Below are 27698 nucleotides of genomic sequence, written 5' to 3'. Positions count from 1 at the left end.
TTTCTGTTAGTGGTAAATGAAAAAATGTAGATTTGCTACCTATTACAGGTTGGTTTAATGAAACATGGAAACTCTCAGTCATGGAGAGAGCTCAAACCAAATTAAAGGGGCATGAAATCCATACTCTACGGGTGACTTCTTTTTTAAGGCTCCCATTTCTTGTATGTGTAGACTCAGCAATAGCAATGCACAAAATACCATTTCACCTTAGTTCAATTTTTATTTTGTCATGGATAAGGGTAGTAGAAAACTTGTTCTAGAATTTTAGGGTGGTTTTTGTTTTGTTTTGTTTTTTTACTGAACGTGGTCTTTCTGACCATTTATAGCCTGAAATGTAAATAAACTATAGTTTTTGCTTTGTTTATACACCTACTGCTGCCTCCACCCAAACTTCCACTGATCAGGTGTTGACAGGGAAGAGGAGTGGAGTGGAGGAGGATGCGACTGAATCCACCCCCCTTTCACCTTTTAAACTTGCTGATCATCAGGATTTTAGTTTTAAAGAGAAGTTCCAAGTGCTTGCTTGGCTGCTGGGTTATTACAAAATGCTGGCTGAAAAGGGGGAAACAAACAAGCAATTGCCTGGCAAGTTTGAGTGCTAGTTTTAGCCTAGGTAAACTAGAGTGCTTTGCTTATTGAAGAAGTGACTGATGATATTCATTAGATCCCTTAGATCTGTCCAATTACCGCCCGGTTTCGAATCTCCCATTCCTGGGTAAGGTGATTGAGAGAGCGGTTGCTGAACAGCTTGGTAGGTTTCTGGATGAAACATCGGCTCTCGATCCATTCCAGTCCGGCTTCCGCGCTGGTCATGGGACCGAGACGGCTCTGGTCGCCCTAACAGATGATCTCCGCAGGCAGCTGGATCGAGGCGGGTCAGGGCTGCTGATTCTTCTAGACCTGTCAGCAGCCTTCGACATGGTCGATCACGAACTCCTAGACCACCGCCTTGCCGACGTGGGGATCCAGGGCACAGTCCTCCAATGGCTGCGCTCGTTTCTCTCTGGTCGGGGACAGAGGGTGGCGCTTGGGGGGGAATTGTCATCGCGCCACTCCTTGGTGTGTGGAGTGCCTCAGGGTGCGATTCTCTCCCCGATGCTTTTTAACATCTTTATGCGCCCCCTCGCCCAGCTTGTTCGGAGTTTTGGGCTGGGTTGCCATCAGTATGCCGATGACACCCAACTCTATCTGTTGATGGATGGCCATCCTGACTCGGCCCCAGACACACTGACCAGATGCCTGGAGGCTGTGGCTGGATGGTTACGTGGGAGCCGGTTGAAGTTAAATCCTTCGAAGACAGAGGTCCTCTGGCTGGGACGGGACGATATGGGATTGAGGGGGCAACTCCCATCTCTTGCGGGGGTGCAGTTAGTGCCAGCACCGTCCGTTAAGAGTTTGGGTGTAATCTTCGATACCTCCCTCTCTATGGAGGCGCAGATTACAGCTATAACAAAGGCGGCATTTTTTCATCTCCGCCAAGCTAAGCAGTTGGCCCCTTATCTCTCTCGCCCTGACCTAGCCACTGTGATCCATGCGACGGTCACCTCCAGACTGGATTATTGTAACTCGCTCTACGTGGGGCTGCCCTTGAGACTGACCCAGAAACTCCAGCGGGTGCAGAATGCCGCGGTGAGACTCCTTACGGGGTCTTCGCTGCGAGACCACATTCATCCGGTGCTATATCAGCTGCACTGGCTCCCGGTGGAGTACAGGATCAGGTTTAAGGTGCTGGTTTTAACCTTTAAAGCCCTATACGGCCTAGGACCCTCGTACCTACGGGACCGCCTCTCCTGGTATGCCCCACAAAGAAACCTACGGTCTGCAAATAAAAACATCCTGAAGGTCCCAGGCCTCAGAGAGGTTAGGCTGGCCTCAACTAGAGCCAGGGCCTTCTCGGCTGCGGCTCCAATCTGGTGGAACGCTCTGTCAGAAGAGACTAGGGCCCTGCGGGACTTGACATCTTTCCGCAGGGCCTGCAAGACAGAGTTGTTCCACCAGGCCTTTGGTCAGGGCGCAGCCTGACTCCCTCCTCTGGCAACCTGCACAGAGTTTTGCTTAATGGTTGCCATTAACTTGATTTTAATTAATTTTATAATGAAATTTTTTTAGAATGTTGGTTTATTTGATTGTTTGATTATTTGATTGTTGTTAGCCGCCCTGAGCCCGGCTTCGGCTGGGGAGGGCGGGATATAAATAAAATTTATTATTATTATTATTATTATTATTATTATTATTATTATTATATTATCACCATGTTGGCGATCCAGCAATGGGGGAGTGTGCATACCAGTGTGGGGGTGAGACTGAAGGAGTGAGTAACCAGGAACAGGATCTTCAAATTGTGTTGGCTAGCTCAACAAAAATGTCCTATCACCTCAAAAAGGATCCAGAAAAAGTTCAGAAAAGTGGCAACCAAAATGATCAAGGGGTTAGGGCAAGGCACTATGAGGAAATACTACAACACTTGGGACTTTTTTAGTTTAGAGGAAAAGGCAACTAAGTGTGGACATGATCTAGGTGTATAAAATCGTGCATTGCATGAAGAAAATGAGTGCTAGAACTCAAGGGCATTCAGTGAAGCTGGTCATCAGAAGATTCAGGAGAGAAAAAAGAAGGTTCTTCTTCACACAGGTAAACTATGGAATTTGCTCCCACAAGAGGCGATGATGGTCGCCAACCTGAACAACTTTAAAAGAGGATTGGACAAATTCATGGAGGATCAGGCTATCAATAATGGCTGTTAGCTGTGTTGGAAGCAGCATACCCCTGAATACCAGTTCCAGGGAATCACATGTGGGGAATCACAGTTGTTGTGCTCAGATCCTGCTTGCAGGTTGCGCAGGCTGAGTAGGCAGTTGGTCTTCATCTTCCTTCTGCACTCCAGTCTGTGCCAGCAAAGTGGCTCAGGAGCATTATTCTATCTTCTCTTTCTGTCTTTCCACTTGATTATTTATGCAACATATTTATTTGTTGCCTTTGAAAATAAATTTAACATCACAATAGTGTTCTTTGACTTGGGTATTGTATGGTTGGCACATAACTTCTGTTGTATTTTTAATTGTTGTAATTGTGTTGGAGATAGAGTACAGATGTTTTCAGAAACAAACACTATAAATGATTGTACACTAATCATTGGGAAATCAGTCATTCTCACTTATTACTCATAAGATTAGCCCCCCCCCTTATGAAGTTTTTCTCTTTCTATGTGGGGTGAGGTTCAGAGTCCTTCATATCTCAGGAGACGTGAATTCCATCAGAATCTTTTTTTGTGGGGGGGATAACTTTCTTCATTCTTTATTGAGTCTTAAAATAGTTTTAATACTGCATGCAGTTGAAGAAGAAGAAAGTTCACTTAGCCAAAGCAAAGGAAATAAATTCTCCAGTAGCAAATGGAAACTTTAAATTTTTATATATTTTTTTTGCTAAATGGCAGTCTGACACAAATGAGTCACTTCTTGTGGAGATGTTCCTTAAAAAAAAATTCACCAAAAGTTAGGCCAGTTTCCCAGCCTCCCACTCAGGTTCTGGATCCCAGTGCTTTGGCTTCTTTTGCTGTCTGCGGAAAGGAGACCGCTGTCAAACAGCCAGGAATGCCAGACCGAGCAATGTGAGAGCCCTGTTGCATTGCAGAGTTGACACTTGCAACTGGATATGGCTTGTACATAAAACTGATTCACGATAAATACCCTATCAGTCTTGGGTTAATTACTGTGGCTCCTGTAATGAATATTAGCTGGTTGAGCGTTGGGAAGCCGGCGGCTGGGGGTGGGAAGTGAGTTAGAATTGTCTGAGCCATGGCTGAGTGTCAGCACTTTGTCAAAGAAAGTGATGGATGATTACACCATCAATACCAGTTGTGGGGAATGTGTGAGAGAGAGTGAGAGAGATCAGTTGGTGATCTCCAATACAAGGCCTGGATGCACCTGAAACAAATGTTGACTGATGCGTTTTCTATTGTTGGGAAGAACCATCCTTATGTCACCATCAATTTCATGCCCTGCTTCCATAATAGGGATTTAATTAGGCTTCTGTTGAGTTAATTACCTGCATTGTTTGCCTTTCTCCAACAGAAGTTTGTAAGACTCAAGTAAATCATGGAGGTTTGAATTTGCCCAATTTCCTGCCAAAAGTGAGGTCAAGAGGTCCCAGACTGTAGACACACTTTTCAGGCAGGCAGCAGGGGGTTGGCTCTTAATGGTGCTTCAGCAATGCCTAAATGCCCTTTTGAAATGTTACTCTCAACTAAGGAAACTTGATTATATTTGAGGTGGGGGCGTTCACTGTTGGATGTCAGAGTAGCAGAACATATTCTAGCTCAGCCATTCTTTACCAGTGTCTCACTTACGCAGTTGGCTCCTTTCAACAAAGTGGCACAGCTGCCTAGATGGTACATTTCTTTATCTAGACTTAGAAATGTGTTGGATGTTAAATGTACTATAAGAATTTCCATCATTGTACTAGTATCAAAAAGTAAAATGTTGCTTTTATGATATTGTTCATTTTGAAGGCAAACCTATTGGGATCAGTAGTAAATAGGGTCAGGCAATTTGCCTCATTTGCCATAGCCATGAATCAAAGCTGTAGTGCTGGAGCTCCAGCTATTGATTAGAGATTACTTAAAGGAAGCTCTTGGTTGCTTTGTTTCATTTGTTATTTGTCTGCCCTGCCCATCATTTGTTCCTGTGCTGCATTTGTAGTACAGTGGTACCTTGGTTTAAGAACAGCCCTGAACAATTTGGTTTACAAACTCCGCAAAACCGGAAGTAGTGTCCTGGTTTGTAAACGGAATCCGAACAGTGGAAGGGCACTGGCAGCGGGGGCCTCATTAGGGAAAGTGTGCCTCGGTTTAAGAACGGTTTCGGTTTAAGAACAGACTTCCGGAATGGATTAATTTCATAAACCGTGGTACCACTGTATATACATGTAATGATTAGCAGATGAACAGTGAAAGACAAGAGCCAAAGAACAACTTACATATGAGTAGGCACCCCGTCTTGTTCTAAGTGGCAAATAAGCACCCCAACTTGCCATTGCAGGCTTGAAACTTGAAAGAATGCTACTTTTAATGTTTTGCCCAGACATTGTAAAAAATATTGTAGGAAACACCATACCTTTCCAGAGACAGATGGAGAGAGAGAGAGACTAGTTTTTCCAGAAAAAATGCATATCTTTTCTAATAATTTCTTGTTAGTATACCACTGTACCATTTTATACCCATTGTCATTCAAGCACCAGTAACCTCCTAACTGAACTACTCTAACATGCTGTACCCAGAGCTGTCCATTGACCTTGTTATGCCATTAAATGATTCAAAATTGTGCTGTCTGACAGTTTTCTGAGATGGCGCTTATTACTCTCATTTTATTTAATCTACAGTGACTCCCTAGTCATGGTGCTGGTTACTACTATTTAAAAGTCCTCAATGCAGTGGAGGACGCTGTAATTGCTCCACATTAAAAAAAACTATATAAAAAAAATTGGTGCCCAGGCAAAACTAGTGTATGGGAGGATCTAGCAAAACTCTATGGCAGAGAAGATCTAAATCACTTTCCTATAACCGTTAGTAGATGACTGCATCATAGTAAGCCTTCCGCTCCAGCACTGTTCAAACTATTGCCGTGTTCTGTAGTGTTTTGTACTACAGCTCCCATCATCTCCCATCATGGGCCATGCTTACTGGGGCTGAAGGGAATTGTAATCCAAAACTTCTGGAGGGCCAGTAGGTTGGGCAAGGATGGTCTCTTCAGGACACCCCCCCACTTCCAGCTGCCCCTGATGGTTGGGAGATTCCCTAGAGCACTATTCAATAAAGTGTGAGTGGTTCTTTTTGGAAGTGAAAATTGAGAATATCCGTACGTGCAACAAAATTATTTAGCTGCATATCAGACTCTGTTGATCCTAGCCAATATGTTACAATGTCCTATGCAAGGGTGAAGTTAATGCCCTAGTTTTTCATAGGCCTAGATTTTAAAAAAATATTCTTCTTTCTCCTGTCTATACTCTTTTATGTTAGTCTTTGATTGTGTCACTGGGAAAAGAAATGTATACTACAAAATGCATTCTGTTGGGACTCTACATTTTGGCTCTACTATGCCTTATCTGCATCTCTGCCAGCTAAATTGGCTTCCTTATGATGGTAAAATAAGTCTTTTAAAAGTATTTAGGGAACATTAGGTGGAGTAAATAACTAAAGTTGATCTTTGCCTCTTTTCTTGTTTTTTAAAATGCTTGAAAGGTAGACTGTTTAAAACCATAGAACAAGCCTATTTTTGTTGAAGGTTGCTCATTTATGCTTCTGTACTGAACCAAGAGTATGTTTTCCTTTTTATTTGTGCCCATTTTATGTCAGGTTTATTAATTTGCCTCTTTTTACTTCATTTCCCCCCAGAAATTGTGGCACTAGGCTGGTTTTCTGTTTGTTGGCCTAGTCTGAATTCATATAAAGATTAAGCTTCCTTTTGGGAAGAGAGATGTGGGGAAGAACAAGCCAGGGTACCCGAATCTTTCTGGTTTTCCAGTAATCTATCTTTTATTATCCGGTAGCCCTGAACATACTTGATAGTTTTTATTATGACTTGAACAAATGCACAGAACATGTTTATATTTAACCGAGATTGGTGTTCCCTCTAAAATGTGTTGGTGTGCTGATCTGGTCCTAATGATGGAAGTTGCATTCAGTTGATTTATTCCAATTTTATTACTGAAAAGTGACCTTTGTTTAATCCTACTTCTTTCTGCAGAAATGGAGCAGTGTAAGCAATCCACTATTTCTTCCGCTGATTCCACCTCAGTCGCAAGGCTTCACTGCTATTGTCCTGACCTATGATCGGGTTGAGAGCCTCTTTAGAGTCATCACTGAAGTCTCGAAGGTGCCCAGCCTTTCAAAGTTGTTAGTAGTTTGGAACAACCAGAACAAAGTTCCGCCAGAAGGTAAGTTGTGGGGAACCAAGCTCCTCCTGTCAGGTGACCCATTTTTCCTTTGCACCCTGGCTTGAAGTCATGTCATGCTGAAAACAGAAGCGCTTCCTTCATAAGCATGGGGGTGATCTAAGCCATGCCTGTGAAGGCACTCACTGGGGCTTGAAGTCACCTCTCAAACGCTGATTGGCAGTGACTTAAAGCCTCTCTTCCAACAGGGATCAATTGCTCTCCAGAGTTCCTGAGTGTTGCTGATTCTGGCAGGGTTTGCATCTGGCCTCTAAATTAAAAAGGCACTGGATGCAAGCTCTGCTAATCGTAGAACAATCAGGAGACCACTTTTAAGGTTCCTGATTGTTCCTTAAGAGCCACAGCTTTACCTGCACCACAGCGGATGTCATATACAATGTTGGCTTGGAGGAAATTGCCTCATGAGCCAAATTAGGACCACTGCTGTGCCTAACTAGGTCTGTGGTACCAAGGTTTCACATACCTGCCATAACAGCTTAAGCACAATATTCTTTGGAGCTTACGTTTGACCGTACTATTGAGGAAAGAGAAGTATTTTTTGTGATTGTCCATCAGTTGTGGAACTCTGTTAAGAACACTGTGAAAGTTGAAGCCTTTGAGAAATGTTGTGGATACTGTACTTCACTGTTTAATGGCTTTTAGTGCCCAGATTTTAAGTAGATGCACAGTACTGTGAATTCCTAAATGTAATTTAATTTCAGTATAACCATCTTGAGAAAAAGCAGAATAGAAATTAAAATACAGTGGTTCAAGGCACAAGTATACTTGATTCTATAACTCCAATTTCTCTTCCCTTGTCTCCTTTTAAACAAGTTATGCAACTTCCATGTTCAGATTTTCAAAATCACAAAGTAGATCACTTACTTGGCAAGTCGTGAAATATTACTATAAAAGGAAAATATGCACTTAAAATAAAATATTGGGTGCTGCTCTGTTCAGCTATTAAGTCAAAATCAACCACAGACTGTTTGCCAATGGAAGTTTTCCTTCCCTGCCAGACCATACTCATGAAAATACTGACCAATTGTTTAAAAGCTAGGCTTCATCTCATGAATGACTCTGGTGTGCCAGTGCTTATTGCTTTTCCAAGCCCTATTTGTTACCTTCAGTTCTCACTTCATTGTACTCTTGTTCTTCTAAATAGAGCAAATCCTACCAAAATTTAACAGTGAACCTTTTCATGAACTTTAATATCAGTATATTTCAAATGTCCCATGAAATTACTGCTTAGACCCTAGAATGTTGTTTGTCTCAACCAAACTGCATGTTCGTCTACCAGTGATGAGTAAATGTTAATTGACGGTTAGTGAATTTCACTTTTTTGCTTTGAGGTAATAGAATTATCAAGTGTATAATTGAACATTTCATTTCTGCATGAAGCCTGATTTTGCTGAACTTCCCATTGCTTGAAATTCTCTAGAATCTAAATGCATTCTCAAAGTCAGAATGTTTAACCCAGGGATGCAGGCCTCCAGGACACTGTCAGGCCATGCCCCCTCCCCAGCACTCTCTTTGAGTGCTTTTGCCTGGCCGAATGTGCCCTTGAACTCTGTTAATGCCTCTTGCTTGCCTGGATGGATGGAAGGTGTGTGTGTGTGTGTGTGTGTGTGTGTGTGTGTGTGTGTATGTAGGTGTGTGTGTGTAAAAACCTCTGGCTTTTGCATGGCTGAAATTTAGTCTACTGTATAAAGGTAAGAGTTTCATCTGTTATTCTTCTCCCATATGCTACTGGGCCTGATCACTTTTATCTCTGGCCACACATGCCACTGGCATGTGGCCCCTGGAAGGCCACCCATGAGGAACTGTGGCCTTCACATTACCAGGTTTCCACAGCTAATTTAACCCGTGGTCCTTTCGCAGTATACATTAAATTGTGAGAAGTGGTGTTACAGGGAACCAGGCAGAGGGCCTTCTTGGTAGCCGCGCCCGCCCCGTGGAATGCCTTCCCATCAGATGTCAAGGAAATAAACAGCCATCTGTCTTTTAGAAGACATCTAAAGGCAGCCCTGTATAGGGAAGCTTTAAATGTTTGATGTTTTACTGTGTCTGATGTTTTAATTTGTTGGGAGCCGCCCAGAGTGTTTGGGGCAACCCAATCAGATGGGTGGCATATTAATAATAATAATAATAATAATAATAATAATAGAAATGTGTGTTTCTTTCTTAAGATCTGTTTTGAACATATATTTCCATTCCAATAAACTAAACAATAAAACGTACATGTACCAATATATATTCCAACGTTTCTTGACATATTGCCCTTTGGTATAATATGCATGTGCCACATAACTTTGTGTGCAGAAAATGAAGGATGCAGTTTAAGAGGTTGAGGAAGGGTAGTGTCAGGGAACCTAGAGTGGAGGTAAGGCTCCCCAACGATGCAGGAGAAGGGACCAGCAGGGAGAGAGAGAACACTTCCTTTGAGGAAGGAAATAGGAGTGACACCAGGAAGCAAGGGGGGACTGCGGAGAGAGGGCTCCAAGACTCTTCCACAGAGACCAGCGGGGAGAGCCCAGGACCTCCGTTGGGCACGCCCACTCTGCGCAGGAGACTTCCTCGCAGGGAGGCTAGGCGGAGACTTGGCGTCAAAGAGCTTCTATGTTGGAAGAAGTTCAGGAAACGCCCACTGACGGATACTGCCAGCGACTGACACAGCCATGGAGAAAGGGCTGTCCAGCCAGGGAAAGGTTCCGCCAGGCAACGTTGCCTAGAGCGGCAGCCCCCTTTATGCACAAGCAACCCCCAATTCCCTTTACAGGTAGTTATTGACCTCTAGTAGTAGTAGATGCCACCAAGCAGTGCTGGGTGGTATATAAAATGAAACTTTCACCTTAGAAATCCTCCCAAACTTGACATGCTTAGTGGTGTACAGGGGGCATACTGTGACCTGTTTGCTGAGTACTTAAAGGATAATTCCTTGTAGTTACTTCAGCCTGAATGCTAAAATTGTGCAGTGCAGTCTGGGAGCCGCTCGGAGCACTGTGCAGTCCTGTTTTGTGGTACGTGTTTTGATTGCTATGGCATGAGGACAAAGACAAGGTGATTAGAAGGGTCCAGCGTTATGTACTAGCACATTGTTCCTCTTGGCTTATTACATCTAACAGAAGGGGCTGACTGCCTGGGTCCACAAATGAAAGTGATGAAATACTCCATGTTTGGAGTGGTCCCAGCTACCTTTAGAATGGGTAGTTACAAGGTCACGTCTAAAGAGAGCCTCCCTGAATTCTAAGTATTGCAACAAGTACTGACTGGCTGTGAAAAAGCCCCTCTTCAGTAAAGTGCACAAGTGGCTGCTTGTCAGCTCCAAGCCCTTTTGGAAGATTATTTGAATCCATTTTAACCTGAACCCCTGATTGTGAACTGCTTTTACAGCACTTGAGTGCTGAGAGTACAGGTTATAATGGCCTACAACGAATAAACCCTGTGGCCTATTGTGCTTGCTTATGGATCTCTAGTCAAAGACAGTCAAAGCTAAAGTGATCGCACCAGCCATAACTTGCTGAGTAACCATGGATTGGATATGCTGCCAAGCTAGGAGGAAGATGCTGCCCACTCTTCCCTTCCACACTTGAGCATATGCCTTGAACCTGCTACACTCCACTTTTCTTGGCGAAGAAGTCACTGACTGCCTACTGCTGTTCACCAGAACTTCTCAGAATCATTGGTCAGCTTGGGATAAAGAAAAGGGCATGGCATGTTGCACCCTTCTCCGCAGCCCAGACCAAGCTCCAACAATTGCTTTAGGAGTGGAGATTTATTTAGGGGTCCATCCTCCTCCAGTGCTCTCTCCTTTTTGTTTGTTTCTTTCTTTCTAGCAACTGGACAAAAGAATAGTGAAGGAGTATGGGATCCGGATCCCTCTCTTTGTGTTTCTTGAGGAAGAGAAGTTGTGCGAGGGAAGTTAGAAGTAGGAGGGGGTTCATATCTTCATACATACAGGTTCATACATATACGTATACACACAGAATTGTGTGTGTTGCCCTGTCCAAGTTCACACACTGATTTCTGGGTGTGTGTTTCCACTTTCTATTTATATAAATAAAAACATGCACTTTCTTTCTAGTACTTTGAGCTGTTGTGCTTTTAGTGTGTCAAAGAGATAGAATTCTAGAAATGATTTGGGGTAGAAAGGGGTTGATTATGTGAACACTGATTGATCAGTTGATTACTGGTCAGCTTTATCTGATGCATGTAGTTCATAGATACTGAAATATTTTGTATTTGGGTGAAATATTTTTGTACCTTTGAATAAAAGAAGCCTATCTGAAGCTTTGTTATAAAATGTATAAGTGTCCTGCCTCTTGAGAACAGAACAATCATTGGGTTTCTTAAGCTCACATGGCTTCTTATCATCTCTCCCCTGTGTGTGTGCATGTTCGTTTATTTAATCCTGAGATTTGGATGAAGCCAAATTATTTGATAGCAAAATTGTCATGGCCAAGTAGTATTTCACTATTTTTAAACTTAAAACTCTGTTCATTGTAGCAGATCATTATATAACCCTTTTTCATTGATATACTGTTGAAAATATATTAAGTTGTTGACATGAAAAATAATTGGCCCTGAAGGTCATAGGTTTGTTTCCTTACTGAGACTTAGTTATTTAGCTTTACTTTCTAATAGGTATGTATTTTAATAACTTTCTTATGTGACCGCCAGCTACCCCCTTCATCTATGTATTTTTAACACTTGGATAGGTTGTGGAATGTCCTGGTCTGCTGTCGAGGGGTTTAATTTAATTTGTTTTAATTCAAATGCATACAGTTCGTTCCACCTAGCTCTTTGGTAGGATAGCAGAACTTGGTTTCACTAAGTCTTTCATTCAGTCTGTCTATTACAGCTCCTAATCCTTGGACTTCAAAGCTTCTGCCATTTATAGCCTATTAAAGCCAGGAAGTTTCTGATGGATTAGGACAAGGAATGAGTTTGAAGTTAGTAATGCACACCGCTGTCAACGATAAGGTCTAGTTTATTACCCTACGGTAGTATCTGCACATTTATGGCTATTCTCTTTTAATTGGTTATAGTAAAGCTGGGACCATTAACCTGGTTGAGTATCAAATGCAGGATATCCTGGCCAGTGCTGTATAGGGAACACATTTCTGGCTTTGAGCAAAGTCAGGTACGTTTTCTGTTATTTGAACCAGTTGTATTTTTGATATACATTAATGGGAACTAGAAAGAGAACATCAAAGGTAATTTTTGCTCATGATGGCCCTACAGTAAATTCAGATTTGAAATTGGCTCTTAATATTGGCTACTGCATTGGTGGATATAAAGGCAGTTAGCTTATCCACCTCTCCCCACAATTCCTCATTGATGGCCCCATAGTAACTGTATAAATTCATCTCTCTTTATGTATTACCAATTCTCAATTTGTAAGTTGGTTGTATATTAAAAAATATTGTAAGCCTTTGCTACAGGCTTACAAAAATTAAAGGGAAATAAACTGATCTCATGCCAGTGTTCACTGTAAGAGTGTAAAGTTACAGGCAAGTTTGAAGCCCCCACCCTAGTATCTTAATGACTCCCTGACGTTTCTGAAGTGTGCTTCTTCTGTTTTATTAATGAAACAATACTAACAAACATGTTGCAAGATTGTAAATCGTGTAAATTGAAGTCAGGCATAATGTTGTGTGACATAGCTTGAAACTATTAATTGCACAAAATCTAGAACTTGTGCTCTGCCACCTTGGTCCTTAGAAGCCCAGGGAACTATAATTGTAGTAAAATCCAGAAATTAACAAGCACAGGTTGTTTCCGTTAACAAAAGTAGCAACGCTGGACTCCCCAGCTCAAGAATTGGTTTCTGAATAAAGAATCAGGAGGACCTTTTTGAGCTGTATTGTGTGCAGCTGCAGCCTAAGGTCTACTGCATTCTTACAATTGAAAGATCTTTCCAATCTGGGTTCAGGCCTGGCTAAGGAACTGAGTCAGCCTTGGTCGCCCTGATGAATGACCTTTGCAGAGTGCAGGGCAGGGGGAGTGTGACATTGCACCTGCTTCTTGATCTCTTCTTGGCATTTGAATCCTTTCAACCATGGTATCGTCTTTGACCGGCTCTAAGGAATGGGAATTGGGGGCCCTGTATTACAGTGGCTCCAATCCTTACCTTCAGGACCGAGTCCAGAGCGTAGCATTGGGAGAGTGCCTTTCTGGCCCCTGGCAGCTACATTCTGGGGTATCGCAGGGGACTATCTTATCTCTGATGCTATTTAATATCTACATGAAGCCGTTGGGAAGTGGTCATTGGGAGATTCAGGGCAAGGTGCTATCAGTATGCTGATGATACTCAGCTCTGTTTCTCCATAACATCTGAATCATCCATGGTGAAATGGATGAGGATTAGAAAAGCTGAGCTTGAATCATGGCAAGACAGAGGCACTGTGGATGAGTAGCTCCATTGTCTGAGAAACTGTTCAGTTGCCTGCCCTGGATAGGGTTGCACTCCCCTCTGAAGGAGCAGGTTCACAGTCTGGGTTGCTTCTGGATCTATCCGCCACTGGATGCTCAGGTAGCCTCAGTAGCTATAAGTGCCTTTTACTAACTGTGGGTGGTTCCACAGCTACAGGCACTCCTCAACCAGGAAAGCCTCGCCACCATAGTTCATGCACTAGTTACTTCAAGAATAGATTATTGCAATGCACTCTTATGTGGGACTTCCTTCACAATTAATCTGGAAGCTGCAGTTAGTGCAGAATGCTGCAGTACAATTGCTGACAGGAGTGAGGCCTTGTCAGCATATACACTTGTGCTCAGAGATCTGCACTGGTTGCCAATTTGCTACTGGGCCAAGTTCAAGGTGTTAACATTAGCATATAAAGCCCATAACAATTTGGGACCAGTTTACCTATGAGGTCGCCTTGTGCCACATCTGCCCACTCGACCACTTCGATCAGCAGAATTGGCACTACTACAGGTGCCCCGTGACACCTGTTCTACATTTAAAAGAACTTGATCATTTAGTGTGGCAGTGTCCACACTTTGCAACAATTTTAATCTGTTTTAGTATTTTAACTTTTGTATGTTTTAAAGTAGGGTTGTACATTTTTCTTGATTTTACTGTTTTATCTTTCGAGGGGTGTTTTGTTTTTGTTTTGTTTGTTTTAAAAAAACCCAATCAAGTGTTGTATCAATTTTATGAAATAAATAAATAAAATAATAAATGAATCCAAAAGTGTCAGCTTACAAGTATCAAATCTTTCAGAAAACCATAAATGCTCTCTCATCGGAGTATTAAAGAGCCTTTGAGGGCTATTGGCTGCATGTATGTAAATAGATAGTTAGACATCATTAGCAGAGTGTTCACTGTGTAAGGAGGATTGTCGGCTCAGCCAGAGTGCCAACAAATGCATATGACTTGCACATAGGATATTAATTTTAAAAAAGAGACTGCTTGGAAGCTTTGCAGTGTTATAGGAGAAACTGATGTTTTTCACTTAGTCTGCATTTGCTAAAATAAATATTGTGGTCTAAATGTCTGCTGCTAGAAATATTTGTGTAGGCAGAAACATTATTATAATTCTCTCTTCTTATCCAATAACTTTTCATTAACATTTAACTCTAAACTGATGGTTTTTAAGCTCAAGAAAATTATGCAGAGTGGGTAAAAGTTACAATGTTCAGAGTTGATCTCGTTTCCACTGCTATTGCCACACCATATTCTACAACTTGAAATTGCTGTCACCTCCGTAGCATCCTCACTTCACTATTGGTAGTTATACCTATATGACATTTAGATAACACACGGATCTCTAACACAGTTTATTCCTGCTCCTTAGCAATGCTGACAGTAGAAGGATAATAATTTAGTGAACTTACCTCTATTTAGATGCAGTGCAAAAAATAAAAAATAAAAACGTTTCCTGTTTCAAGCTGAAATGATGCACAACCTGCTAAAGATGGATATCTGTCTGTCCCAACCATCCCTTGAAGAACGTGTGGGGTGACACATCTGGCCTTAGCCTGTTTCTTCTCACTATGACCTTTTGAGGTAAAACTAAACTAAGATAGTGCCTTAGGTCACCCGGTTCAGTAAACAGGATCTGTCTGTTAATTTCTTGCAATTGTTTGGAGTTAAGCAAATATACAAAAACATACAAAAATTAAATTGTCTACTACTGAGAGCGACTAGAATTTTTATATTTAGGTCATCACAGTGTCACAGAATATGGCTCTAGAAAGCCACCATTTCCTCCTCTCATCTTCTCTTGTGTCTCACTAGATACTCACATGGCTCCGTTCCTCTTCCATCTCATCTGATTCATACCTAGCCTTTTCTGGAGTGTATACCTTATTGCCCTTCTCTTAGCTTGCGTGTATTTGTGTACACACAGTGTGTTCTGCCACTGAACCAAGGCCTCACTAAGAGTGCTAGTAAGAATTAATTATATAAAACATTTTTTAGTTTTAACAAGGGCCACCTTGGAGTAGGAAACTGAAATGATTATATTTCCAAAACCTCTCACTCTGTATTTCTTGTTTCTTTTGCTCATCTGGGCCAATTCCGCCTTTCTTAAAACCCCTCCAAGGTAAACTTTCTTTTCATAGTTGTTTAGTGTGGTTTGGAAAGGGGTACAGTTTTCCTAAGGAAGCTGTCTCAGGTATTATGTTTGGATGCCAGCATCTGATGTGTGCAGAACTTTATACGTTCTTTTGGAGTACTCTGTAAACTATGAAATCAGACTCTCCTAGCAGTGAAAATGGACATCTGACCATAATCTCCATCAACTGTGTTCTCAGGAAACAGAGATGTTTTCATGTACATCTCTTTTATGTGTACCTACTAATACCATATGATGTCAGTCACAGAACAGTTAAAGGGATCTCTTAGGCCTAATATTAGTGCCGCAGTACTAAGATCAGAGAGACCGTCTCCTTGTGAGTAAAAGGCAGGAGAGGGATCTCTTGTCTGGTCTTAGTGCTAAGCACCACAGTGCCATGATTGGCAATGAGCCCTCTGCCTGCCTTTTCTGTAAAGTGCAGGCAGAGGGTTCTTTCCAGTTACCCCCTTCTCCCAGATCTGGAGTGGAGAGGGCTGGGAGTGCTGAGTGAGTTACTGACCTGCTTGCCTGATGTGTTGGAATGCATGTATGAGTGTTAGAAAGTGCTGAGTGCTTGGTGTCTGGTGATGTGTATTTGTAACAAAGGGAAGATAGAGGTACATACTTTTTTCCCCTTTTTGGGGGGATTGTCCCATCTACTTTTGCCCCATCAGTCGTTGGAATGTGTGCATGCAAACACACACACACACAGAGAGAGAGAGAGAGAGAGAGAGAGAGAGAGAGAGAGAGAAGTATGGTTTCCCCACCCCTGTATTAAATAATGATGTATGTTCTTAATGCTAGTAGTATTCAAAGTCGTACCTGTATCTCAAGGTTATCTGAATTAATTGGAGTGTCGGAATACATTGGATGAAGTTCAGTGTTGTGCAGTTATAAATGTTGTATCAATGCAAGCATATCAGCTTCCCAGACAAAATTATTCCCTCTCCCCTCTCACCGCATGCTGTTCTGGGGTTCTCCCACAGCCATTTGTGAGAGGAGGAGAGGGGAGAACGGTCCCATTGTGCAAGCAGACACCCATGCATAGGGCTTCCACTGACAGGGTTTGTCAAGTGAATCCCTCCCATAGTTTAATTGTCCTGCTGTACTCATGGCCTAGTACATCCATAGAGCACAAGGACTTGATTGGGGGATGGGGGGGGGAGATGTAATAAAACTGCAGATGAGATACAGCAAAAACGCAAATAAAATCTTAGATTTTGTTCTTCTTCACAGAAACTGTTTGGCCGAAAGTTCGAGTGCCACTAAAGGTTGTACGGACCACAGAAAACAAGTTGAGTAACCGCTTCTTCCCCTATAATGAGATTGAAACGGAAGCAGTGTTGGCCATTGATGATGACATAATCATGTTGACATCAGATGAGCTGCAGTTTGGTTATGAGGTAAGACGGCTTCTGCTTTTTGCATGACTTGAGTTGATTGAGTTAAATGCTTCTGGGGACAAATCCTCAGCTAAAATGTTCTTAACCTTCAAGTAGTGCCATGATGCATAATCAGCATAAAGTTCTTGCAGCTATCCAGGAAATGTTGTTAATCTTCAGAAAATATTATCTTTGCATTTTGCTGCCCTTGCTCCCCAGCATGGAGGGAGGATTAGTTATAGTTCTTTTCCAACTCATATGCAAGGTTAGCACATAAAGATGTGTGCCAGAGAGCCTGAAAGATGAAACTCTTGGACAGAAGCAGAGGGGAAACTATATTTGAATTTCTCTCAAGACGCTTTTTGGGGATTTCCAAAACCTGTCTTTCTGTGTTGCCTGTTTAGTCTTCTACTATAAGCAGAAGTTTGTCTTCAGCACATTGGATGATTATTATGACATAGGCCTCCCCAAAATGCTCTCAGGACAGCTTAACATAAAATAGAAACAAATTAAATATACAATAACCATAGGAATGACACCATAAAATATGAAGCAGCATAAAAGAAAGTCAAGAGCAGAAAATAAAACAGCACATTCCACAACCAGGATGCTACCACTGAAAAGGCCCTATAACCACCTGCCACACCCTACCTGGCAGGAGTCCCTGGAGAAGGGATTCGAAGATCCTGGAGTGACTGCTACAGCTATTACTAGCCCTCAACCAACCCATCACTATGTCTAGATACTGGTTTAGGGCTTGCATGGCCACACAACAAAGTTCCTAAAGATCATCCCCAACAGCTTCATATTGGGGGGGGGGTGAGTGTGCCCAGCAGTACTTCACAATGCAGCTGCCTGTGGCAATCACCCATACCATTCTCTGAAACTAACCCCATAGATAGGAGCCAGACCACAGAGTCTGTCCAGGATGATGCCATCAAAAGGGACTAAGAGATAAACCAGAATCAACAGGGTCACACTCCCCTTATTCTTATCTCAATAAAGGTCATCAATCAAGGTGACCAAGAGCAGTGCAGTCCTGTCACCAAGCCTGAACACAAACTGATAAAAGGTATAGAAAATCTGTATAACTTACAACCCTATTGAGACTCTTCTCCCCAAAAAAGATCATTAGCATCCATGTGGTAGCCAGGATGAGCAAAGATCGAGAGAGTACGTGCTGATGGCATTGTTGCCAGTTCCTGTTGGCACTGCTGTTGGCAGTGTCTTCAGGCCATGTTAATTTTGTGGTGCCCTCCGAGGGTGTGAGGTTCACCACTCCTGGAGTTCAGTATTGTGGAAGCTATAGATATCAAAGAAGTTGACAGTGCTGAACGTTACAGAATAATTTAGGAAAAGTCATTGGGTTTGGCTGGAAGTTGAAGGTGTGAGAGGAGAAGATGAAGTCATGTCAGAAAGCTTGTTTTCCCTTTAAGTGTGCAGGGTTGTTTTTTTAATAAGAGGGGGATATTGTTTTAAGTGTCAGAGAGGAGAATGAGATGGTCTGGATCCTCAAGTAAGGAACTAAGGAAGAATTAGAAAGGAGTGGGTGAACTAACGGTAGCTTAGTACAAATGTGCTCTTTAGATTTTCCTCCATAATCATGAAGAATAAGCTTAAGACAGTTGACATTATATGGAGTTGGTTTGACAATTGACATACTGACTTAAACAATAATAAAATATATGTGGAAAAAAGAGATTTAAGTATGCCATATGTGTCTCCAGACAGGGAGGTTCTCTCATGGAGATTAGCAGCTATATGAGCAGCCAAGCTTATATTTTCTTCTTTTGGGGAAACATGGAGCATGGAAGGTTACACTTAAACAGGAGTGTGGACAAGTACAGAACAGCTGTGTATTCACAATGGAAGGCTAGACAAATGAACATGTTGCCTGCTCTGGTTCAGAACACACCAGGAAGAAGGACAGAGGATAAGTTTTCCTTTGACACACAAGCTTTCAGAAAGAAGAGAGATCTTGACATGGGGCTGCTTTCAAATAAGCAGTTTCCTTGGGCAAGTCTCCAAGAGGACTGTGGCATGTTGGTTTGAATAGACTTGGATAAATAATCTCATGTGTCTGGACTGCTGGCAAAGGGCATGCTGAAGCAGCTGTAATATGGGGAATTGGCTGGAATATCTGTATATGCATTGTTTTTGTGTACTTGAAGAATTTGCATTTTAAGTGTGGCTTAGATTCGGTAAATCAAAACTTACAACAAATTGTAATAATATAGACCATTTAGGAGAGGAGGATATAAAGGTGAAATTTGTTAAGAAAAATCTGGGAGAATGCAAAAACCATCAGTGACTTGACAGGCCAAATGCCTATTGTTGAAATAGAAAGGTCTCCACAAGGTGGCAAAAAGCCATAAAGAAGGGCGCAAAATAAGCCCCCTAAGGAAGCCCACTATGAACGTGCTCTGATGTGTCCCAACCAGCCATATCTCTGATGTTGGGGTTCGGAGGACCTTGGACATGGGCAGGAGGAAGCTGCAGCTCATATTTCACTTTAAACGTAAGAACATCAGAAATTATACCAAACATGCACTGACCACTCTTTCCGTATATAGATCACTTCACAGTGGCTCATGTTAAAGAGGCTAAGTTAGTTTCTCAAGGCAATACAGTGATTCAGTGACTGAACTGGGGATCTGTAACTTCAGGGTCCATTTTACCTAGTTTGCCTGACTTATGTTGGCCAGATGCTTGGATTGTGGAACTGCCTGAATAACAGCCTGGATCGTCTTTGTGTGAATTTGCTGCCATTTGGACAGAGCTTCCTCTGATTTGGCAGACACATCTGAGTCTTGCAAAAGCTGTTTTTCTCTTAGTGTGTTTAAAATAGTAATAATCATAACAGCCACCAATTTATAGAATAATTCTAGAATCCAGGGCAATGCCATACATGTGGGATAGAAAAGAGCCCTAAAACATATCTGTTTTAGCACAACCATGCTAATTTTTAATATTAACCAGGGTGGGGTGGGGTTGGGGAACTGAATCAAACGTCCAGAGTGTGGCAGTTCCTTTTTTATGCTGTTTCCTCTATAAGAGCATGAGGGGAAGTGTGTATAAATGCAGTTCCTACCTTCAACCCGCAAATCAGTGACTGCAGATCAATCTTCCCTGGGCCAGAGTGTCTTTGACTTGCTTGACAGGCCTGAGCTGGCTACCAGATGTTTAACTTGTCCTCAGCCTGTGGTAATTTATTTATCTGTTTATGTATTTCACCAAGAAAGTATCTGTTGCATTTCTGAGCAGTTTGCAAGGGAATTCTGAGGGAACAGTAGCAACATATAATGTTACCAGGAGGGTTTCTTTTTTAAGTGTCTTGCTTCAGTCAGGAGAAACATTTGGAAACGTGATGTTGGTAACGTTCTTCCTCTGCTTATTCTCCAGACCTTGTTTAAACATGTGGCTGAACTTTCTAGCAGCACAGACTTGTCTGGCTGTATCGATTAGGCTCTTTTTATAAAAAGAAGAAGAGAAGGGGGGTTACTTTGATCTCTGTACACTTTCAGCCATAAAAATTAAAGTAACACTCAAAAGTGTCAGACATTTTTTTTACTTGTTAAAAGTGAACTATTAGGGTCCCTAATGATTTATTGCATGGTGCAAAACTACTGAAGCAAGAGCAATATAGCCCCTATGTGCTGTTTAATTTAAGGAGGCATGCGAATATCTACGGCTCTGTGACTTGAAGTGGAAGCTTTGTGAGAAGTAAGAGGACAGCTTTTCAGCATTGTGTTGACAGAAGTACTGACAGATAGTGTTCTGTACTCTTAAACAGTTAGGACTATACAACATTTCTACCCATTCATCAGCTGTTTCTGTTCCTCTTACAAGAAAGATAAAAGCAAAAGAGCAAAGAAATGTAACATGGATTCAGCTGAACATAATTTTTGAAAATGAAGGCGAAGCAGACCAGTCTTGCTCTAAACCACATTTTTATTTTCAACCTTCATGCAGCTGGAAGCTACCTTTCTTTAACCATGATGTGGTTGTGTTTAAAATTTGTTTCTTTGTGTCCCAAAATATACATTTAATAACAGTTGTAGTGCTTATGAATCTCTCTGTTTATCTCTCTGTCTTGGGAATTGCCGGTCTTGTGTTCTGTGTGAGAAGCCAGTGGTTTCAGCTCTGCCTGCTTCTGTCCACTGCTGAAAAAGAGGGATAACTCTTGCTTGTTCTTGTAGCCCAGCTTGCTTGTAAAACCAACACACAGGGGGCGACAGGCATGCTAAGCTCCACCCCCATCACTGTGACCATATTCCTTGTCCAAGACTTGGAAGGCAAGGAGATCCTCATGCGCTCATGGCATCTCCCCACAGAGTTTAGAACCCTGAAAGAGCCATGGTGGTGATAAGGGGGAACTCACTGTGCTCATCCTTGCTTCCTTATGTGAATAGAATGCCTGAGGCAGGCTTATGTTTCACATTGATGATAAATGCTAAGTGCCTGTTGAGGCTGAGCAAAGATTTCTGCTCTTCTTGCTGTTTAAGGTTTAACTTGGCACACTTCCTGTATATTCATAGAAAAACAAGTCAGGCGTGGGGCAAAGCCAAAGTGTGTCAGCTAGGTATGGAAAAATGTTTGGCTGCTGCTGTTGTCGTTTTTACCTAGTTCTAATGCTCTTCGACATGTAGTTGCTGGACTTACACTTTGCCATTCTTCTGCTACGGTAATAAAGCAAGCACTATGTCCTATATGAGCAACAGCTGTTTTCCCTATTAATCTAAAGTTTAGGCTCAAAACTTTCCTATGCGTATATTTTCTTAACTGTTCATAGAAGAATGTATGCTGTCTTCAACATATGAGCATGTGATTACCTTTATATGTAGTCACCAGTTAGCAATAAAACAGAGACTAAGACTGCCTTTATCACCCATTCTAGCTCAATCTTTATGCATTTCTGGTCATGAAACTGTGGTTTGGAGGCAAGGAATGTGATGTCTGAATGGAACCTGGGTTTTGCCTCTGTTCCTAACTTAGAAGTAGTAAATAGCCCATCCTTTCGGGAGCCTCTCATTTCTTCCCCATCATTGTATTATACATAAATATGTTTTGGGTGCTGCAGAGCAGAAGAAAGATGGAACAACTCCAGCATTTTAGTAATTTTAAGATAATTTATGAATAAGTCAGTTTATAAGCTATACTACAGGCCACCTTATATTTCAAAGCTAAATTAGACTAGCTTTATCATACTTATACAAGCAACTTGTATAATTTTTCTGAAATAATATAATTTAGCATGATAAACCTTAAAATGTTTTTATTTCACTTTCACTGCCTGGTTCCTTCCTCTGCTTCCATTTATTAGACTTACTTCAGTTTACATCAGAGTGTTGTGATGTTCTTAGTCTCTAATACATGCACTGTGCCAGTCAGCTGAAACTGTCTTCACAGCTGAGCCTGCCTATTTTCAGCTTTCTTTCCCAGTCTCTCTTTAACCATTATCTCTTCTCTTCCCCTACAGCTGTCCTTTTCAACCCTCCCCCACCCCCAAGTTTTCCCCTTAAGTTTCTTGTCTGGCCTCTCATGATCTGATCTGCCTTTATGGCACAACACTTCTGCACTGGTAGGTGCAAAGAGTCACAAACTCAGTGACTCTGTAGCAACACTTCTGCAGGGCAAAGAAAAGGATGGGACATCATTGAGACTGCAAGGAGAGCTGCTCCCCATTTTCCATTATAGGTCTGTCCATAGGGTCAGAAATAAGGGACTGATGCTAGATCCTTGGACAAGGCCAACAAAATAAAAATAAGGGTAGAGAAGAGGGGAAAGCCACCAAAATAATGTTTGAAAAATGTTTGGGAAATGAAACCAGGCCAGGTTTGAGCTGTGAAACCCCAGATTCTGTGGCACTAATGTATGACTGACAGCGTTAAAAGCAGGGAGAAAGAAGGAACCGAAGAGCAGAAAGACAGGGTGTGAATCTTTGGGTTTGACAAGTAAGATTCTTGTGTAAGATTCTTGTGCATTTTCATCAGAACTGTCTTGGTTGAATTATTGGGATGTAAACCATATGAAATAAGTCAAGAAGCATTTATCAGAGTGAAAATGGAGACACCAAATGTAGACTGACCACATGAGAAGTTAGCTAGCTCTTCCATTGTTTCTTATGTTTTGACTGTGATCTGTCAAAACTGATCCACACATTATGTGGCAGTCATGTTTAATGTGAATACACTGGTGATCACAGTGTTTAATGTGGTGAGCACTCAGAAGCGTCAAGGCGGAGATGCACATCTCCTGTCACTTGCGGGTAATAGTGGAGATGAATTGCCATTGGTACATATATAACAAGTAAGAAGATCTCTGCTGGGTCAGATTAAAAGCTTCATCAAGTCCAGCATTCGGCAGTGGCCAGGCAGATGTTTCTAGGAAACTTACAAGCAGGGCATGCCAGAAACATCCCTCTCTTGCTATTATACCAGATCAGACTATTTGCCCAGCATTGCCTAGTCTGACTTGTTTGACTTCCAGTGGTCCTTCCTGGCCTCTAGATGAGGTCTTTGCCATCACCTGCTACCTGACACCCTTGAATGGAGATGCTAGGGCTTGAACCTGGGACTTGCCTGATGCTGAACATGTGCTCTTCCACTGAGTATGCTCCCTCTGCAGAAACTGCTATTCACTGGTGTACTGCCTCTCAGTATTTACTTACAGGCATACACAACTTCTTCCGTGCTTTACAGTGCTCACTGTAGTGAACAGTGGTACATAGGTGAAGCACACCTGTCACATTATCCCTAAAATGTCTGATTAGTACCAGTAGCATTGCTTGTGCCAAGCAAGGGAAGCACCCATGCTGTTTTTAAATATTCACACATACACATAAGTTTTTTTTGTGTGTAAATTATAACCTCATATAACTAAACAATGCACTTCACAGATAGAACTTCCTCTCTCTTTAAATGGCCTACCTGCAATTTGTACCACCGTATTATTGGGCACGCGCATCTTTCCTTTCCTGCTCACTCCGGGAAATGTGTCTTTGAGTAATGTAGCCAGCACTGTGTAGAAGCTGAGGGGTGTATTAATGATGACTTGTCCCTATTCTTGTCAGCTTGTGTTTTGATCTGGTAGTCGCTAGCAGAGTAATGAAGTGATAGGAATAAGCATCCTGATTGTATCCAGGTGCCAGGAACAAGGCAAGTGGAAAGAAACTGTAGCAGTACTGCTACCAAAGCACCTAGAAAGTTGTTGAAAAACATTAAAAAGTTCTCATGTATGTCCAAAAGTGACTTGAGCCACACTAGGAAATGATTCATACAAACTACTAGATTTTACTAGATTAGTCTATATAAAAACTGTTCACCTCATGATCAAAGCATTTGTCTTAACCCGCCTGTCCAAAGTCTAAACATGAAAGCTGAAATTGTTTTCTGTTTATTTTTTTATAATAATAAGCCATATTTGCACAAACATTTTTTTTCATTTTTGAAAGTGCATATTGTATGAAGTACTCTTTGTGAAGATTTATTGTTTCAGATTACTGTGTCACTAGGATATTATTTTTTACTCGCTCCAAATGCAGTATCACAAACTGTCACTGTGGTCACTGACTGAAATGAAAAGCAGTCACATCTGAAGCTGTTTGGGGGAGCATATGGTAGGTGAAAGGAATTGAAGAAAGTGAAATAGGCTGTCAGGAAAGACTGTTGTATGAAGCAACCATTTAATCTCGAATAATCCTTTTGCAAGGGAAATGAAAGCAGATGACTGCTTAACACAGCTCAAGAAAACAACTTAAATGTTTCGAAGACACTTGGTTATACCATCTCATAAGGATGACAGACTGCCTGAAGAGTCTTGATCCCTGTACTATATTGATGTGCAGTAGAGTGATATTTAGCAACCACTGCCAAGTTGACAGAGGGACAACTGAACGTTGGCTATAGACCAGAATTGGGCAAGGAGCAGCAGCAGTGCTGATGCCACAGTTTGGGGTGGGGGCACACCCACCATTCCCACAAGAACAGATATAATAATAGTAGTAGTAGTAGTAGTAGTAGTAACAACTGCTTTCAGAAAGGCCCAAGGCGAGAGCAGCTGCTGAAGCAAACATCACAAAATGGGGAGGGGAAGGTTGGTCAGGGGAGTTCTGATTTACACCATTGTAACCTGTGGCAGACATTCTGTATTTATCTATAACTGTTATTTTCTGGGGACGGGGGAACAATATTAAGCCAAATTGTCCATCTTTTTGGCGAATACCATTAGCATAACACCTCAGTTATACTCTGCAGGTATGGAGAGAGTTCCCTGACCGGCTTGTCGGATATCCTGGTCGCCTACATTTGTGGGACCATGAAACAAGCAAGTGGAAATATGAGTCAGAGTGGACCAATGAAGTTTCAATGGTGCTCACAGGAGCAGCGTTTTACCACAAGGTAAGAAGTGACATAATTCTGAAGTGGTGGGTTTGCATGTGGCATAGGGACAGAGCCTTGTATGTCAGTAGTGGATGGTAGACACGTTATAGCATAATGCAGGCGTCGGTGATCTTCCTCTAATGTGCTGGTAAAGGCAGATATGAAGGAGAAAGAAGCCACATTCTGTTGGTGGATCCCTTTGAATAAAATGTCTATCTGTTTGGAATATTTGGATACAGACTCAGAGGTATAATGTTACGGGTTTTTCAGCAGAGGGGAAGGGCTAATATGTTTGCATACAAGTGGCTATTTTTATTCATCTCTTTGCCCTTGAATGGCACATTCCATATTTTTAAAATGTTTTTGAAAGATTCATTCATTTGAAAGAAGTTCACCGTGTGACATTAGGAAGGCTGTGTTTGTGTAGCTCAAGCCCAGACATTGCATGGCCATGTGGTACTGGTTCTTTGGATCTAGGCTACTGGCACAATTAAGATTATCAGGAAAGGTTTTGAGCAACATTTAGAGTGGAATGATGAGGTAATGATTGTGTTTCCGGAAGCCGCATCTTGGTTTCTGAATGTTTCGGAAGTCGAACGGACTTCCGGAACGCATTCTGTTTGAAAACCAAGGCATGACTGTAGTTGGCACAGCAAGTTCAAATTGCGGCTTGCCATGTTGGATCAAGTATCTAAGCTACTGAAGAGATTAGGGAATAGAACAGTGGGTTGGGAATACATGTTGGGCATGATACACCTCTAGTGGATTTGTATCTTCGGGGCTGCCTGCTCCCATGCACCTGCTTGTGTACTGCACTAATCCTCACAAGTCTTCTCCAGTTGCCCCCATAGTGGTGACCAATGACAACCTTTCCAGTAGTGGCATGCCCACCTTTGGAATACATTCCTTTAGCGCCCATTCTCTCTGTGGCACCAGGCAAGGATCTTTTACATTTTTAAAATAAAAGGTATTTTAAAATGCCACCTGTGTTTTGGAGTGCACACACTCCTCCAATTTTGTTTTTCTGCTGTTTTATTTTTATTATGCATTTGTTTATTTTTAATTCTAATATTATTATTAATTCCATTGTGTTTGTACTCAGAGCATGTATAAAATAAAAGTAATCATAAAATACACTTGGTTCCATCCAATGGTGCAAAGACCAACCTGAAAGGGACTGCTGCAAGGATGTAGCATAATTTTTTTGTGCAAACCTCTGTTAATTCCCAGTGGAACCTGCTTACTTAACTCCCATTCCAGTTCAAACCTGTCTTGGTTTTTTATGGTTTAGGAAACATGCAACTGCAGCAAATATTCACAAATATTACTTTTTTTTATCTCAAATCACTTTTCCTTTCTGCAGTATTTTAACTACTTGTACACATACAAAATGCCTGGGGACATCAAGAACTGGGTGGATGCTCACATGAATTGTGAGGACATTGCCATGAATTTTCTAGTGGCCAATGTTACTGGAAAAGCGGTCATTAAGGTAAGCTTTGCTTCCGCTGTTCTCTCAGACTTAGTAATGTTGTATTTTATTCATGCCATTTTTTAAAATCCCACCCTTCCTCCAAGGAACTCGATGTACATGCTATCCCTCACAACAACCCTGTATAGTAGATTACGTTTATGCTGAGAGACAGAGTGACTGGCTCAGGGTTATCCAGTGATCTTCATAATAAAGATTTGAATCTAGATCTCCCATATGTTCCTAGCTATTACTTTTTGGCAAATGTCATATGGATTTGAGGAGTTTGAGCCATTTTGGTTGCGTAAGGAGGTGTTGATCCCATTAGCTGTGATCATTCTGACCAGACAAATGTTGTATTGGGTGGTGGGGGTGGGGTGGAGGGGAGAGCAAGTTAAACATTTTTTGTTCAAATCACTGAGCAAAATTAAAAGGGGGAAAACATATCCAACCTGATCCATCCCTGTCTATCTTAACTGGCAACAGCTGATTTATAGGAATGCTAATTGCAGGAATGTTAATTGCAAGATCAGTTTTTAAATGAACTTTTATCCCTGAATTAATTTCCTGACATGTTTCAACACATTTCCTTGGCCTGGATGTTCACTTTGTCTGCTCATTTCAAAGTGTGTCAACTCGGAATGAGATTTAGAGGCCTCCAGGCATTACTTCAATTAGCAAGGTCTGCTTTCCTGCCTGTCCATCATCATTTATCCAGACCGGTGGCTGTGTTTCCTAGAAAAGCCTTAGAAGATAAAGTGTGTGTGTGTTTGCTGTGAGAGTTTCTGAACTGTGCAAGGGCACTGCAGAGTCATTTGGCACCTCGGTGCAGTTGGGAGAGCCTCGCAGAGTTTGCCAGTCAGCTAAAGTGAGCAAAGTGTGTCTGTTGGATTAAGGTTACGGTGAAGTATGGGAAGCTATATTTCATCGCTCTTATGGCTGCAAGAACAAATGGTGTTTATACAGGGACCTT

General features: G+C 41.8%; 1 protein-coding gene across 3 annotated transcripts in view; it reads left to right on the top strand.

Annotated features, from left to right (window-relative positions):
• EXT2 (exostosin glycosyltransferase 2) overlaps positions 1-27698 on the top strand; it is a 77157-nt gene that overhangs the window by 43548 nt on the left and 5911 nt on the right. For all 3 annotated transcript variants that reach the window (XM_053387563.1, XM_053387567.1, XM_053387554.1), the window contains exons 9-12: positions 6741-6930; positions 16728-16894; positions 25129-25272; positions 26618-26746. In XM_053387563.1, the coding sequence (XP_053243538.1) occupies positions 6741-6930; positions 16728-16894; positions 25129-25272; positions 26618-26746 (630 nt within the window). The remainder of the gene's footprint in view (positions 1-6740; positions 6931-16727; positions 16895-25128; positions 25273-26617; positions 26747-27698) is intronic.

This window comes from Podarcis raffonei, chromosome 1 (genome assembly GCF_027172205.1).
Source record: "Podarcis raffonei isolate rPodRaf1 chromosome 1, rPodRaf1.pri, whole genome shotgun sequence".
Lineage (NCBI taxonomy): Eukaryota > Metazoa > Chordata > Lepidosauria > Squamata > Lacertidae > Podarcis > Podarcis raffonei.
Note: the sequence above shows the minus strand (reverse complement) of the source record. Positions and strands in the feature narration are given on the sequence as shown.